General features: G+C 36.1%; 2 protein-coding genes across 2 annotated transcripts; both read left to right on the top strand.

Annotated features, from left to right (window-relative positions):
- The first annotated feature begins 297 nt into the window (after window positions 1-297).
- LOC125221619 (auxin-responsive protein IAA8-like) lies at window positions 298-4,316 on the top strand. The gene is made up of 7 exons (XM_048123782.1): window positions 298-514; window positions 1,244-1,666; window positions 1,744-1,967; window positions 2,064-2,290; window positions 2,387-2,528; window positions 3,190-3,251; window positions 3,950-4,316. The coding sequence occupies exons 2-7, from the start codon at window positions 1,283-1,285 to the stop codon at window positions 3,985-3,987; spliced, it is 1,077 nt and encodes a 358-aa protein (XP_047979739.1). The 5' UTR covers window positions 298-514; window positions 1,244-1,282; the 3' UTR covers window positions 3,988-4,316.
- An 8,807-nt stretch (window positions 4,317-13,123) lies between these two features.
- Window positions 13,124-15,083, top strand: LOC125223984. The gene is made up of 2 exons (XM_048127310.1): window positions 13,124-13,893; window positions 14,125-15,083. The coding sequence occupies exons 1-2, from the start codon at window positions 13,274-13,276 to the stop codon at window positions 14,852-14,854; spliced, it is 1,350 nt and encodes a 449-aa protein (XP_047983267.1). The 5' UTR covers window positions 13,124-13,273; the 3' UTR covers window positions 14,855-15,083.
- The last annotated feature ends 1,202 nt before the right edge of the window (window positions 15,084-16,285 follow it).

Here is a 16,285-nt window from a genome sequence, read left to right as displayed (position 1 = left end):
AATAATAATAATAATAATAATAATAATAATAATAATAATAATAATATAAATAGTAAAATAAACATTAGAAGGTCTGGCTAATAATACGGTATAAAGCAATTCAGAGTAAATAAAAAAGAAATCGTATAAACAAAGATAAACATTCTATGCGAAATTACTATTAAAAATTAAAGTAGTCGGGACAATACACATTCCCACGTTATCGGTTATCCTAATCCACCGGAATTATACGAACACTGAAAATAGCAAGAAACTGAAAACATGATATAATCAACAAACAAATGATAGCCCTAAATTGGATTATCTTTTAAGTTTGTCTTCTCGGCATAGGGAAAATTAAAAGTATAATTTCTCCATTTTTATTACTCCTCTCTCTCTCTCTCTCATATGTGGAGTATAACTCTATCCCCACACCAAAATCAACTCTACTATCTCTGTCACACATGGAAGGTCCATAGTTCTTCTCTCCGTTGTACGAATCTCTCCTTTGAGCTGCTCTGCTGCTAATTTACTGGTAAATTTCTTCCTTACTATGTATCAGCTGCTTCATTTTGGGGTTTATATTTTGCTACCTATGTTTCTATTCCACTATTTCTCGACAGAAATTTCCTGCCTTTTGTGTTTTAGCGTGTTGTTAATATGCTAGCTTCTTCAATTTCGTCTCGCTGTTGTGTTTTTTTTTTTTGTTTTTGTTTCATTGCATTTCTATGGAATATAGTTGTCAACATTTTTCACATGTTTTAATTTGTGCATTTTCTCTGAAGTAGTAGGTTTTGGTTTCATTTGGTCAAAATCTGCTGTGGCGTCTTTGTTTTGATGATTTCCTTTAAGGGAGTGAGCTGTTAGATTTAATTAATGCATTTAATTTTCAACAAAAATACAGCAATAATTAACCATTGAAAGTGCTCGGTTTTCTGTTTCATCTGTGTTAGTATATGAAGGTGTTGGCATGGTTCTGGAGCTAAAAGCTTTCATGGCGATGGTTTGGTAGATTGAATACATTGTCGTACTCTAGGAGAGACTGCGAAACGACGATCATTTTAAGCACATTCATGGTTATGCTATGCCAGAGTAGGATTTTGGGATTTTGATACTTTGTTGTTGTCTAATGCAGTGTTAGTTTTGGTTTGAATTAATGAAATTCCGGATCATAATAACTTGTTGCATTTAAGTCTGAGCTGTGTGAGTTTTCTGTTTTCATCGAGAAGGGAATAAATCTGATGTGATCTTATATTATTTGTAGTTTTACTGAGTTTATAACTAGACTACTGCATAAATCTTGATGTCTGCGCCTCTGCTCGGTGTTGGTGGGGACGAGTACCAAAGCAACATTACCTTGCTGGATTCTTCCTCCTCCTTAGAAAGTGTCTGCCAAAATGGATCAGAACTCAAAGAGCGTAACTACATGGGGTTATCTGACTGTTCATCCGTTGATAGCTCGCCATTATCCAACACGTCAGAATACAGTCCGAGTGGTCTCAACTTAAAGGCCACAGAACTAAGGCTTGGGCCCCCGGGATCCCTGTCTCTGGGGAGGGGTTCAGAGCATTGTCCCGTGAGTTCTGCTGCAATCGATGAGAAGCTGTTGTTTCCTCTTCATCCCTTGAAATCACTTGTTACAGGAAACAAAAGAGGGTTTTCTGATGCCATGAATGGAACCTCAGAGGTGATTGGGGAAGTGTAATTTATCAATTCCTATTCTATTCCCTGATTTGTATTGTAAATCCTGAACCTGTCATGTAGGGGAAGCACCTCTCCGCTTCGGAAGTTGATGCTGTACTCTCTCCTATGCCTTCCTTGAACCCCAATGTCAAAGCTTCAAAAGACGTCTCTCCAGCACAACCAACTAAGGTGAAAGACGCGATATACCAAGGTGCTGCGCTAGAGATGCCTCGTGCTCCTACTGAGAGCCGCCCGGGTCATTTTACTGCTGCAAATAATAACTATGCTAGTGCCCCTGCTCCCAAGTAAGTCTTAATAGATGGTAGGAAAAGTACTGTATACTTTGTCTTTGAGATATAAAATTTGTGATTACATTTCTTGATCTCATACTCGTCTGCCAGGGCACAAGTTGTTGGTTGGCCACCTGTCAGACAGTTCAGAAAAAATACTCTGGCATCGACCTCAAAGAACAATGAAGAGGTAGATGGTAAGGCATCAAATGGTGCATCCTTTGTGAAAGTGAGCATGGATGGTGCCCCATACCTAAGGAAGGTCGATCTCAGAACTTACTCTGCCTACCAGGGACTCTCATCTGCTCTTGAGAAAATGTTCAGCTGCTTTACGATAGGTGAGTTATGTTGCTGTATGGGTCGATTCTTTAATAGTTAATACCGCTATTTAAGTTCTTTCTAGAAGGAAAAGTCACTGTCATTGTATGATACAGGCCAGTATGGTTCCCATGGAGTTTCTGGGGGTGAGATGATGAGTGAGAGCAAATTGAAGGACTTGCTAAATGGATCTGAATATGTTCTAACTTACGAGGATAAAGATGGCGACTGGATGCTTGTTGGCGATGTTCCTTGGGAGTAAGATCCAACCACCTGTTTTCTAGTTGTTTTAATTGGCTTTCATCTGCCAGTTTACATGATACCATATGTTGATGAGTCTAATTTGGTAGTTCTGCACATTATTTCAAGACCTAATGCACCTCTAAATTGATTTCCTAAGATATATGGTTGTAGATGGTAAATGCTTTAGAAAGAAATTGTGAAGTTTGCCCTATGATGGAGTTACAGCTTCTACTCATTATCATTATGCGTCATAAAAAGTGAAGTTTTATGCTTGATATATAATCTAATATCACCTCATAATACTAGAATCCCTGATAACTATTTTGCCTTGCTTGAACATAAGGTTTTATGAGCTGCAATACTCCATATTTAATGTACAACCAATTATAGTTGGTCTTCTTGGATATTAGCTGCAGCCTCGATTGGTACTAAGAACTGCCTGTACTTTGTGTCATGTGTTACTGCAAGGTAGTGAATGGAGTCAGGCCATGGATATACTGTTCTGGATATTCGATTGGTGAAGTCTAAAATATGATTCTGGTTGTTCAATTGTCAAGGCCTAGGATAGTGTTCTGGTTATTTTTACATTTAAGTTGTTTTGAAACATGAAAATTGTTTGAACCTTAAGACTCTATAGTAATTTGTGTAATGTGGCATCACTCTGCTTTGCTTATAGGATGTTTATTGACACGTGTAAGAGGCTGAGGATCATGAAGAGTTCGGATGCAATTGGGCTAGGTAAGTTTATCTTTTGTTCATAGTTTTGATAGAATCTTGCGCTGTTCAACTTTTCTCATATTCACGAATGTATACAAGATCAATTGATTAATCATCAACGAGAAAATCATGTCGTAAATCTAGATATTCCTGCCACTTAGTGGCTTTCATGTATAAATATGAAAGTCGATTGGTGGAGGGACCCTCATGATCAAATTCTAAAAAATATTCGTTACTGTCGTAGACAGGTTAATTTTTCATTCTTTAGCTCTAAATCCATGGAACGTTATATTTGATTAAAATATCTGGTAAGTCTAAATTGGCTTTCAGAAACTGTTCTGAGAAATTCACTTTTAGGATTGTCTTAGTGTGTCATATGGTTTGATCGTCGAAGATTGTTATGTTTGTCTTCATAGGACACATCATGCTTGATATCACAAATAGTGTGATCATCTAAGAGTTACATTAGGATTCAGACACGGGGTTGTTTCTTGGGACTCCATACTTATTATTCGATTCAACATTGTTTGTTTCTTAGCTATCATAGTAATTTTTCCTAAGTATCTAGAAAGCCTAATCTCTGGAAGAATTGAGTGATGCAATTGCATAAGTAGAGACATGTTACTGTAACTCCTGCATTTCATAGTAAAATATTTACTACCCGGTTTCGCTGATCACGCTGTTGATATTAAACATGACATTGGCGAACTTACGTGCAGCTCCAAGAGCTGTCCAAAAAAATCAAAGCAAGAAATAATACTCGACATGAAATGATCCGTTCCAGTCCAGCAGTGTGTGGTGACATTGTAACTCGCTGTAGGCTTCTTGCCAAGGTGCGGTAAGTCGTATATCTATTGTTGGTTTTTGGATAGCGGATCGTTGGCAGGTGCTATGTCTGGTTGTTATATTGCATTGCTACAAAATTTGTTGTGAAGCTTGTAATGTGATACTCTACTTATTGTGTGGTGTAGAGTGTGGATGCTGTTTTGTGTATTTACTTATCAAATACTACTATTAGTTTGTAAAGTGCATTTCTTATCGAACTTGATTATGTGTGCTATTTAAAGACTGCGTTTGCTTCTGTTAGTATTATTAGTTCAATTCATTTTTATGCTTGGATGCAATTCGTGATATGTAGCATTCTCTTATATTGGATATTAAATCAAACAGAGAGTGATGATTCCATTTTTGAAATGTGTTATTTCGGATGAAATATCTCGATAAAAATAATGTGTCGTTTTGAGTATAGAATACCCAAATAGAATAAGGGCTTTTAAAGGACGGCTAGAACTATATAAATGACAAATTACGTTTTATTTCGTACTAGACTTGGGGGTTGTTTGGTTGTTAAAGATTAAACTTTCTCAAAATTTAATTGTGTTGATCACTGAGATTAATATTGTCACATGCGAAGACTAGAGTCATAAATCAAGACTAATTTTATGTTATATTGTTAGAGATTAAGTATTGGTCCTAATCTATTCAGCCAAACAATAGTATACGACTCAATCATCTAATTAAATGGACATCAACATACATGCCAAACAAATTAATTCACCTGCGTACTTTTATTCGCATTTATTTGATTTTTTAGATAAACACCTTGTGATATACTCCCTCCATCCATTTGAAGATGACTCACTTTTCTTTTTGATTTGTCTCAATCAAAATGACTCATTACTAAAAGTAAAAATATTTTTTCTCTATTTTATTCCATCTCTCTTATTTTACTTCACTTCAAACATAAAATAAAATTGCATAAATTTCCGTACCGCACAAGAAATAGGTCGTTTTTTTTAGAATGGAGGATTACTACTTTAAGACCAAAGGTATCAAAAAATACCTTGTTTTAATCTTTAACCATATCATTATGGGTGAACATGGTTTCGTTAACCCACTGAAAAATTGAAAAAAAATACTACTCCATATACTAACAAATTAAAATCCAGTAGTAAAAACTTTTCCCATTCTAGTAAAAGGAGTTAGAAAATCAGAATCTTAAACAATGACAACTTTCTTTTTCAGATTTTTTTGTTACCTTTCCTTGACAAAAGAACCAACCAAATATAGAATTTTGAAAACATGTACTGATGTACATATAAATATAGGTCTATCAATTTGGATCGAGTGAACTACATAAATGGTACCTGATCTTTCACTTTCGCATATAAATGATACTTGATCTTTATTTTATATCGTTTTTGGTACCCAGTGATAAAAATATCCTAAGTACCAAATATGTGATTTTTTTCATGGAGGATATTTTTGAAAATTTTCATTAAAAAGTACCAAATATGTGATTATTTTTTCTTCCTTTCTTATTTCTCTTTTTCTTCTTTAGTTTCTTCTTCTTTCTTTTTTCTTCATTTTCTTCTTTCTTTTTAGTATTTTATCTTCCTTTCTTTTATCTTTTTTCTCCTTAGTTTATGTTTCTTCTTCCTTCTTTTTTCTTCTTTCTTTTTAGTGGTTTATACATACATCTAATTGCATTCGTAATATAAACAAAAAATAAAATACTTAATTAAATTAATTATTTAAAGTAATTAAATAAATTGAATATTTTTTATTAAATTATTTTATACTCATTTTAAGGTTGAAACACCTAACTAAAAATATTCAACTTTTTATATCATTATGAATACAATTCACAATGTTAAATTTTTATTAATGTTATATTGAGTAGTTACTAATTTAATGTAAAATAATAATTATTATTATTACATAATATTATGTGATTCATAATTTATATAATTATACTATAATTATTTATTAATTACTATAATTTTTTAGTATTATAACAATAATAATCTATATTGATTAGTTATTAATTTAATGTAAAATAATAATAATTATTATTACATAATATCATGTGATTCATAATTTACATAATTATACTACAATTATTTATTAATTACTATCAATTTTTAGTATTATAACAATAATAATTAGATATAATTAATTATAACTATAATTATATTTAAGTATAATATTAACAATGAATATTAATATTAATATTGATTAATAATAATAGTATAAAGAATTAGGAGAATGAGAGAAGATATTATAATATCACTTTTGGTACTAATTTTATGTTTGCCCAAAATACCCTTTATGGCATAAATGGAAACATATATTTGTTTAAAGGGCAATTTGGGAAGAAAATTGCATCAGGTACCAAAAATGTGATTTATAGGTACTAAAAACGATATAAAATAAAGACCAGGTACTATTTACGTGCGAAAGTGAAAGATCAAGTACCATTTATGTAATTCACTCATTTGGATTTCCTTCTAATATTAGTGATTTTTAATCCTTTGTGCAGATACATGAGAATCACAGTTACGAATTTACGATTAATAATTTCCACTTGCCTCTAATTGAGACGTGAAAAAGTTCTTACAATATACTTAAGCACGATCTTTTTCTCAGAATAATCTAAAAAATATAAACGTCTAACAATATTTTTTTATTTTGGAACATTCTAATATAATTGAGTTATTTATATTTTCAGAAAAAAAAATACTAGTATCATTTTTCTGTTTAATTCTTTATTTTATTTTATTTTATTTCAACTCATTAACTTTATTTTTCCCATACTTTATTTTTCTTTCATTTAACATACTGTACTAAATATTTGGGTCATATTCTAATGCTTATAGTACCATAATCCAAAATCAAGATCAAATCTCCGTCCTTAGATTTTAAAATGAGTGGATGAGATTAAATCTTACGAATCTCAATAAATAGTAGACAAAATATCAATAAAAGGGTAATACCGTCATTATGCTATCATATGATAATTTTTGTGAATGTTTTTTTATATCAAAATAGTATATTACAAATATCAACAATATGACATAAGAATATCAACACATATTTATTGAGATTTTTACATGGTTTTATTTGAGATTTTTTGATATATTTGTTGATAAAAATCTGGTTATCAACATTTACGAAAACTAAAATAAAAAATATCAAATTTCATCATTCGAACGTCGTTGGAACATATGCAATTGAGATCTCGTTGGAATCCTTATACAATTGACATCTCGTTGGAATCCTTATAAATTATCTTTAATTTGATATATTTTTTACGAAAAAAATAATTTAAATCGAGAGAGTTACGTAAATTTGAAGTTTTAAGATGATTTTAATAAGAAAAAATTGACATTAATACTCTCTAATTTTATTTATTAATTTACTTAATTAAAAATATAATCTAGGTAACATTATTTGTTAGCAATAGATCATCCTTAAATGTCTTGCTCCACTTTTCTATCTCGAATTCTCGATACCAAAATAAACATGGAAATGGGAGAGTATTAGTAATATTTGAAAAAGAAAACAAAAAAGAATATTAGAAGTAGGGATGAAAGTGGAAATAGAGAAAAGGCATGCATAGGTAGGTTAGGGCGACACTGACACAATCTGAGTGCAGATCACGTGCACAAGAGCCTCCATTAATATGCAATACTCAGTCGCCACGTGGCACCTATTCAGCACATCCAACTCACGAAAACTATTCAATTTCAAACAGAACCACAAAATAAAATAAAATATTAATAGAATAAATACATTTAATAGTGGTATATTTTTGATATATTTTTTTTAACATGAGTATATTGCTCGAATTTGTAAAATGAACTTTTTTCATACATTGTGTGATTAAAGAGGAAAAAAGTTTATTAAACCATTAAATATTTTTTATTTTAAATAAAAACTCTGTCCTACGTTGTTTGATTAAAAGTTTTTTAAACTTATATGCCATTTAAGTCTAGAGAAATGTCACACTCCATCTACTTAAATGCATATTTAATATTACTTAATTGATTTTATATATATAATGATTCTAAGAGCATGTATAATTGTTCTCTCCGTGGAGACAGCAGATTATGCTCTTCACTATTTATGGATATAGTCTAATATTATATATATTTTATTCTTTGATCTTCACTAAGAACAATCACAATGGGTCAAATTATAGTCCGCCAGTCCTACCTCTTCCCCTCGTAGTGAAGCGGACTATAACCCGTCCTATCTTTTTAACAAAAAATTTATATTTATTTTTATTTTTTTAATTTTTGAATATAATAAAATAATGAAATATACATAAATTTAAGACCACACTATGAAAATCTTTGTTTTATTAAAAAGCTGAAAAGGTACCACGCGAAATACTGAAAAAACTACAATTTCAACGGTTACACGATCAAATTTCTCTGATGAGAAGTGAATTGGGGAAGAGATTGGAAGGCGTGAGAAATGAAGATAAAATATGGTGTATTTATAGAGTGAAAAATAAGATTAAAAAATAAAAAAAATAGAAAATCATAGTCCGGGCTATAGCCCAGGTGTTTGTAGTGGGTGGACTATAGCATAGACTATACATCGTCCGCGGACTATGGGCGAGGATTAGGGCGACCATCTGCAGTGGCAGACGATGCATCGTTCACCTCATTGTGGATGCTCTAAGACACAACACCCACAACTATACGCTTTCTCAAGATCATGTTCTTCATTATTTATGGTCTCATTGTTATATTTTTTAATTTTAAAACTACAATTACTAAACCCGAAAATGACATTACAAATCCCTAAAAATTGAAAACTTACATAATTTAAATCCTAAAAATTAAAAATCACATTAAAAATTAACATAATTTAAAAATCATAGTTAAAAAATCACTCTACCCGCGGCGGTGGCGGTAACTGCATGTTCAAACAAGACATGAGGAGTGCAATTGTTTGTTGATGTGTCGCTCATTTGGACAGCGACATACGGGAAGTGTCGATCGTTGTAACAACGTACACCATTCCAAATAAAATAGTTGTGGAAGAATCGGAGGTCGTTTGGTTTGGCCCGTCTCACCCCCTTCCTTTAAACATACTTGAAATGAGAAAAATGTCTGAGAGATAATTTGGTTTGATGTGAAAAATTGTGTGACGAATGAAGACATTTAATTAGGATGAAACGGAGATTAAAAAATGAAAAACAAAAAAAAAATTGAAAGAAATAGGGAAGTGGAATTTTTTTTTCCTGCAATTTTTTCTAAACTTTTTCAAAAAGTATTTTTAAAAATAAATTAAACGGATAAAAACAACACCCACTCAGGGGAGTGGGCGTCACGCCCAGCCCACGCCACGCCACGTGGGTTGGGCGCTTGTGCTCTTGCCCAACAGCTGCGCTCTTAGCTAAGAGCTTGCTCGTTCTGGCACGAGCACAACGACAAGCTTGTCGCGTGCAGTGCCAATGGCACGAACCCAGCTCTCCCCCAACTCTTGTGTATGCTCTAATATTAAGAAATTGATTGTCATATTTCCATTTTATGATTTTTATAATAATAAAAACTTAATTTTATTGTTAAAAAATGCTTCCTCTGTCTCACTTTAGAAGTTCTATTTGAGTTCGACACGAAATTTAAGAAATGTAAATAAAAGTTGGTGAAAAAAAATAGTAGAGCGTGGCGTCTTCCTTTTATATAGTTTTATACTCTCTCTGTCCCTGATTAAGAGTCACACTTTTGCATTTCGGTCCATACTCAACTAAGAGTCACACTTCATTTTTATCATAAATAATAAGTAGGTCTCACATTTCAGTAACTCAATTCACTCACATTTTATTATAAAACCAATATAAAAAATGGGTCTCACATCCCACTAACTTTTTCAACTAATTTTTCTTTACATTTTTTAAAACTCTTGTCCGGTCAAAGTGTGACTCTTAATCGAGACGGAGGAAGTAATAAAATACGAGTAAGAAAAAAGATTAGTGAAATAAGTACGGTATACGGAACCGATTACTATTTATAGAATCCAACTAGTAAATGGGGACTTCTTAAATGAGTGTTTTTCTTATGCTCAAGAAAATTATTTCAAACAAGTGAAATCAAGATCAGTTGAGATATTTGTTTAGGTATGTTATGTAGACGGCAGTGTTATCTGATCTTTCACATCATAATTAATTTATTGAAAACATCCGAGTTAATTGTTTGTTACTTCTACATAGGATGCATAATTAATAGCGACCTTAATCCCCATGTGCCATAGCCCATATGTTTTAATTTAATTTTTACTCTCTCTTATTCCTGTTATCCACTTACATTTTATTATAAAATTAATAATATTATAAAAATATAATTCACGTTCCATTAAATTTTTCAATACACCTTCTCTTGCATTTATTAAAAGTTCTTAGTCAATACTTTTATAGGACTACTCAGTATAAACCTTTTTAAACTTTTCAATACACCTTCTCTTGCATTTATTAAAAGTTCTTACTCAATACTTTTATAGGACTACTCAGTATAAACCTTTTTTATTTTGCAAGTTGTAATGTACGTAATTTGTATGAGTAATGGGTATTACTAGTAGTACTAGTATAGTATTAGTACTCCATACACTTTATAATTAAAGAAGAAAATAAGTAGTTGAACAAACAACGCATGGGGAGTGGATCCCCTGCTGTGGTGGAAACACAGCAGGGGATGCTGTGCTCCCAAAACGTCGACGTTTCTAACAGCTTTTGCAAACTCTATCCAAATATTATTGCACCGCCTGCTGCACTAATTAAAACAGCAATCCTTTCTTTATCAATTAAACTTCCATTTGCTTACTATTTTTTTCTTACAACACTTGTGGTGGTAGTATCCATAACTGATTTGATCAATGACTTAAGTTAATATATTTGCACTACTCTACTGTCCACACCGCCGTTAATGAAATAAAATTAATTATCAATTTGTTGAATAGTGATTATTTTTATATAGTAATACTTTGTTGAATAGTAATTTTTAGCAATTAAAATTTTCATTAAAAAACATTTTAACTAATATTATTATAAATTAATGTGATATTAATACCTTGTTATTTAAAATCACAATTATAGCTTATTAATTGCAATAGATAGTTATTAATTTTAATTCTAATTTATCTTCAATTTACTCAATTGGCCTATGATGGTTAAAATTGAAACTGATACTATAAAATATTTCCCAGTAAAACTATGTCAGTTTTATATCAACATATTTTGATTAATACTGTAAATACAATGACACTAATTAGTTAAAACACAATTAGCGTCAGATTGTTGTCTTATTGTATTTGATTTTGTTATATTAGTTTTATTTAGGATATTTTATAATTTTATATTTCAAATTAAAAGATCAACAAGAAGTCAACACAAAATTATAATTTAAATTAAAATTATCTTTAGTATTACACTAAAAAATACCATAAAGAATAAAACTAAGGGAGTTTCAATTATTTTTTTCAATTATTTTTTTTACTGTAATATTAATATACTACTCCTATTATACTAATTGATATTAATAAATTTAAATATGAAAAATGATTTTCCAAATTTGATATTTTTAGTTGAAATAAAGTATAAGTAGAACTGGATAACTCTCAATTGAAATCAAAATGATGTAAATATAATTTTAAATACTAGTTAATAATTTCTTGATATTACATTAATGTATCATAATATTAATAGTTAAATGCGTAAAACTTGGATGAGCATGGTATGCTGTATGCAACTTGATTATAAAATTATGAAATGTTAATTAGTAAAATAAATAACCCATGAAATTAGTACTTCATTGCTAATTAATCCTTCAAATAACATTATTGATTACGTAAAGTCGCTAGAATATGCATTACTAATATTTTATTGGCGCATTGAGTTGCAGGTATATTTGGATAGAGTTTGCAAAAGCTAGGAGAAAACGCCGACGTTTTGCAGCACAACATCCCCTGCTGTGGCCTGTGGTTCCCACCCAGCAGGGGATTCACTCCCCAACGCATGGCATGGGCTAAGAGCTTCCGCAATGGTCGGCTAGCGACCGGTTTTTTTAAAATCATATATAAACGCGATTTTCATTTCATTTTCATTTGCACCACTTTGTTTTTAACAGAGCTTTTCTCTCTAACTTTCGGCTGGAGTCAACTGCTGCTGTTGAAGGACTTCGAGAAGTTCCGCGAGATGCTGACGCCGGTGGCCCGAATAAGCGAATACTTAACTATAAATGCGACTACTGGCGCGCTTGGCCGCTTGACCCCACGACACTCCCCCGACGAGTCTTGAGTTTTCCATACCTCCTTCATTTACCGGGTCGTCCCCACCCTCGTTAAGATTTAAGCGGGCGCAGCTGGCTGCGAGGGGCGGATCCCCCTATCGCCCCGCGAGGCTCCAGTCCTCCTCCGCCCTCCCGGCCCGCCCCACTCGAGTACACTCTCCATTCGCGTAACCAAACGCGGGCTCAGATGTTACCAGGTCGTCTTAGAGTGGAAGAAGCATGCCTTGACCCCACGGAGAAGAGGTTTCTTTACGAGATGCTCGAGAGCATGCGTCTTGATTTAGAGATCGCGGAGTCACGGCTGGGGGTTCCGACTGGAGCTCGAGATACCACGGGCGGCGGCGGCCCGGCAGCGGCGACAGACGGGGACGACGGCAGAAGCGGCGATGAGGAGTAGAGAGTGGCGGGGCTCGTGTGTTAGGCCCTTTTTTTTTTTAAAAAAAAATCATGTACTTTTTCTTTAAATCTTTGTACTTTTTTTTAATGGAATGGATAATTTTTCCCGTATATGTGTCGTAAATTTAATTCCGTATTTTAATCGTAATTTTAATTCCGTAAATGTAGTATATTTTGAGTTGTTTTTATTGCGGAATTTGGCCTATGCATTTGGCTAAATCTGACGTAGCGAGGTGGTTTTTTTAGTGATGCTAATTGTAAAAACAAAGGAGAGAATGGCTGGCCTATGGCTGGCCTAAGCACCATTGCGCATGCTAATGTATACTCGTATCCAATATCGATGATAGGGGTATATCTGTAATTTAGAAGTCCGTCAACTTCAATCCTACTGGCAAACATTGAACAAACCAGGCTGTTCACAGCTGTCATGCATATCTCCAACCCCACGGCTTAGGTTAGCAAACCACAGAGAAGAAGAAAACGGCAACTGCACCATGTCGTTAATGGAACAAGAACAACGCTCTTCTTCCTCTCTAATCAACTAATTGCACACACATTCTCACTGGATTCATGGATCCCTGCCCTTTCGTCAGGCTGACGGTGGGGAATTTAGCGCTCAAGTTCCCGGTCGCTGCCAAACCTGCTCGCGCCGCCGTCCACCCCTCCTCCTCGCCGTGTTACTGCACAATCAACCTCAAAAACTTCCCCGTCCAGAGCGCCGTCGTCTCCTACATTCCGCCGGAGAACAACACCTTCCCCGACGCCACCTCTCAGGCGACGTTCCACCTCACGAAACCCGATCTCGATAGGCTTACGGGGAAATCCTCTCTCTTCTCCACGTCCAAGACGCCGCAGCTCAGTATCTCGGTCTACTCCGGCCGCCGCGGCGCTACGTGCGGAGTCAGCTCGGGGAGGCTGCTGGGGAGAATCGCCGTGCCTCTGGATTTGGTGGCGGCGGAATCGAAGGCGGCGGTGTTTCACAATGGCTGGATTAGTATGGGGAAGGAGACGAAGAAGTCGGCGCAGTTTCACCTCAACGTGCGGGCTGAGCCTGACCCGAGGTTCGTGTTCCAGTTCGACGGATCGCCTGAATGCAGCCCGCAGGTTTTCCAAATTCGCGGCAATATACGGCAGCCTGTTTTCACCTGCAACTTCAGTTTACGCGCAGCTGACCGCAATCAACGCTCCAGGTGAATTAAATGTTGCCGAATTTCATTCGAATTTAACTTTCGTTGCCCTAATTTTCCGGAATTTCATTTGATTGATTATTTCATAATTTAGGGTTATGTAGAAATTCCCCCAATTCACGCTTCCATCCGTAGAACCCTAATCTTTTGGATAAATTTACCAATGCTATGGTGAATAATTGATGGTTTAGAATTAATAGATGATTAACAGTAGATAATGACGTTGATTGATAGGTCATTGCCATTGGAGGCTAGTTACAGTGGCGCAAGAGGTTGGTTGAGCTCTTTCGGCAGTGAAAGAGAAAGACCTTGCAAAGAAAGAAAAGGATGGTCCATCACAATCCACGACCTCTCCGGTTCACCGGTCGCAGTCGCCTCAATGGTCACCCCGTTCGTCGCCTCACCCGGCTCGGATCGGGTGAGCCGCTCCAACCCCGGGTGCTGGCTCATCCTGCGCCCGGGTGACGGGACGTGGAAGCCCTGGGGACGCCTCGAGGCATGGCGCGAGCGCGGCTCAGCCGACGGCCTCGGGTACCGGTTCGAGCTGATTCCCGACTCGGCCCCCGCCGGCATTGTCCTAGCGGAGTCCAACCTCAGCTGCAGCAAGGGAGGGAAGTTTGTGATAGATTTGAACGGCAACTGCGTCGGGTCGAACGCCTCGACGCCGCGAAGCACTGCCACGTCGCCTGGCTGCAGCCCTCGGAGCAGCGGGGATTTTGGGTACGGGCTGTGGCCGTACTGCATGTACCGAGGGTTCGTGATGTCGGCCACGGTGCAAGGGGAGGGTGGCAGAGGGGCGCCGCTGATGGAGGTGGGCGTGCAGCAAGTGAACTGCACGGAGGATGCGGCGGCGTTCGTGGCGCTGTCTGCGGCGCTAGACTTGAGCATGGATGCTTGCAGGCTTTTCTCTCAGAAGCTGCGGAAGGAGCTGTGCCCTCCATCGCCGCAAGATATACTGTTTTAACTGGAATTTGTTGAGTGTGGTAGGGAGTTTTAGGACTAACCAAGAAGAGTAGGAGAAATGTACAGAAGGGAAGCCCGCTGTGTTTTTTGTTTAGTGTGAGGCTTTTTCATTTTTTCACCATTCTTGTTGGTCATTTTTTACTTTTTTGTTCCTTCAAATTTGTATGATTCACTCATCATACTAGTATGATATTTTGTTGCTTAGATTTATGATATTAATCTTTTTTCAATGTTGCATTGTTGCTTGTAGATTTTCAGCTGTTGTGCCTTTTGCCTATCAGTTTTGGATTAACAAATTTGTGGGGCTTTTTATTGGTAGAATTTTAAAGACGGCGTCATAGTGAACTTGAATTTGAGATCAAAGGTTTCATTCGATCGACCAAAGGTCTCATGCATTAACTATTCTACCGACCAACTCACATAGACATGAACACCTTTCAACATGAAGAGAGGTTGTAAGGGTGTCCACAATGGTGGCTCCCTTGTGCATGCTCAAGCCACCAAAATTTAGGCATGTCCAATAAACTTAGCTTTGGCCACCACAATGGTGGCCTCTAGCCCCAAATTAAAATTTAGTTTTTGCATTTCTTGTTATATTTTTTAATTTAACTAGAATAAAAATTATTAGACTATAATAATTAATTTTTTTTTTGCATAATTTAGTAATGAGTGAATTGAAATCAAATTTTCGTCCTAATATAGACAGGGGAAAATTATACAACGAAAATTTTATAAAAACACTAAAAAAAATGACGCCATCGCCATCTACTCGGTGGCGTCATCAGAATCCGGCACATCTTCTTCACCACCTTTGTTGCCGCCGCCACCGTCCCCACTGCCGCTTGCGTCTCCTATCTCCGACTCTTCGCTCCACCCCAACTTCGACCTCAGTCTCAGTATGAGGTCGTAGTACATCCTCTTGGTGACCGCGTTTGTCGACTTCTCGTACAAGGACAAGTTATCCTGAAGTTGTTTCATCATCTGCACCTCTAGGGTATGAGCCAACACCGCCCTCGGTGTTGAGCCCATTGCAAACGCGCTCGCAACAGAGACTTGGGAGGCGGTTCTAGCTTCCCGGATTGCGGCAACTTGCCCTGCGGACGTGGGCGCTTGGAGAGTGACGGGGAGGAGGCTCCTCCGAAGCATCGTCGTTCAGGTCGAAGGCACGTGAGTCGCTACTACTGATGTAGTTGCCGGCAACGCCGAGTCTTGTCCGCTTCGCACCAGGAGCACGCTCATCCTCGCAGATGGCCCTGAATTTTGGGGAGTCCCGCATAACGAGGTATCCATCCCAGTAGGTGAAGTTGGGCTCGACGCTGCGGCCGCTCTCAGCAACGCGGAGTTGGGTCTCAACAATGCGGAGTTGGGTCTCGTATATGCCACTGAACCTCGTCACCGCTCTACTGATCCTACTAAACTTCTTCCGGATCTA

Source organism: Salvia hispanica, chromosome 4, assembly GCF_023119035.1.
Source record: "Salvia hispanica cultivar TCC Black 2014 chromosome 4, UniMelb_Shisp_WGS_1.0, whole genome shotgun sequence".
In the NCBI taxonomy this organism is placed as follows: Eukaryota; Viridiplantae; Streptophyta; class Magnoliopsida; order Lamiales; family Lamiaceae; genus Salvia; species Salvia hispanica.
This window is presented reverse-complemented; position numbering and strand designations above follow the sequence as displayed.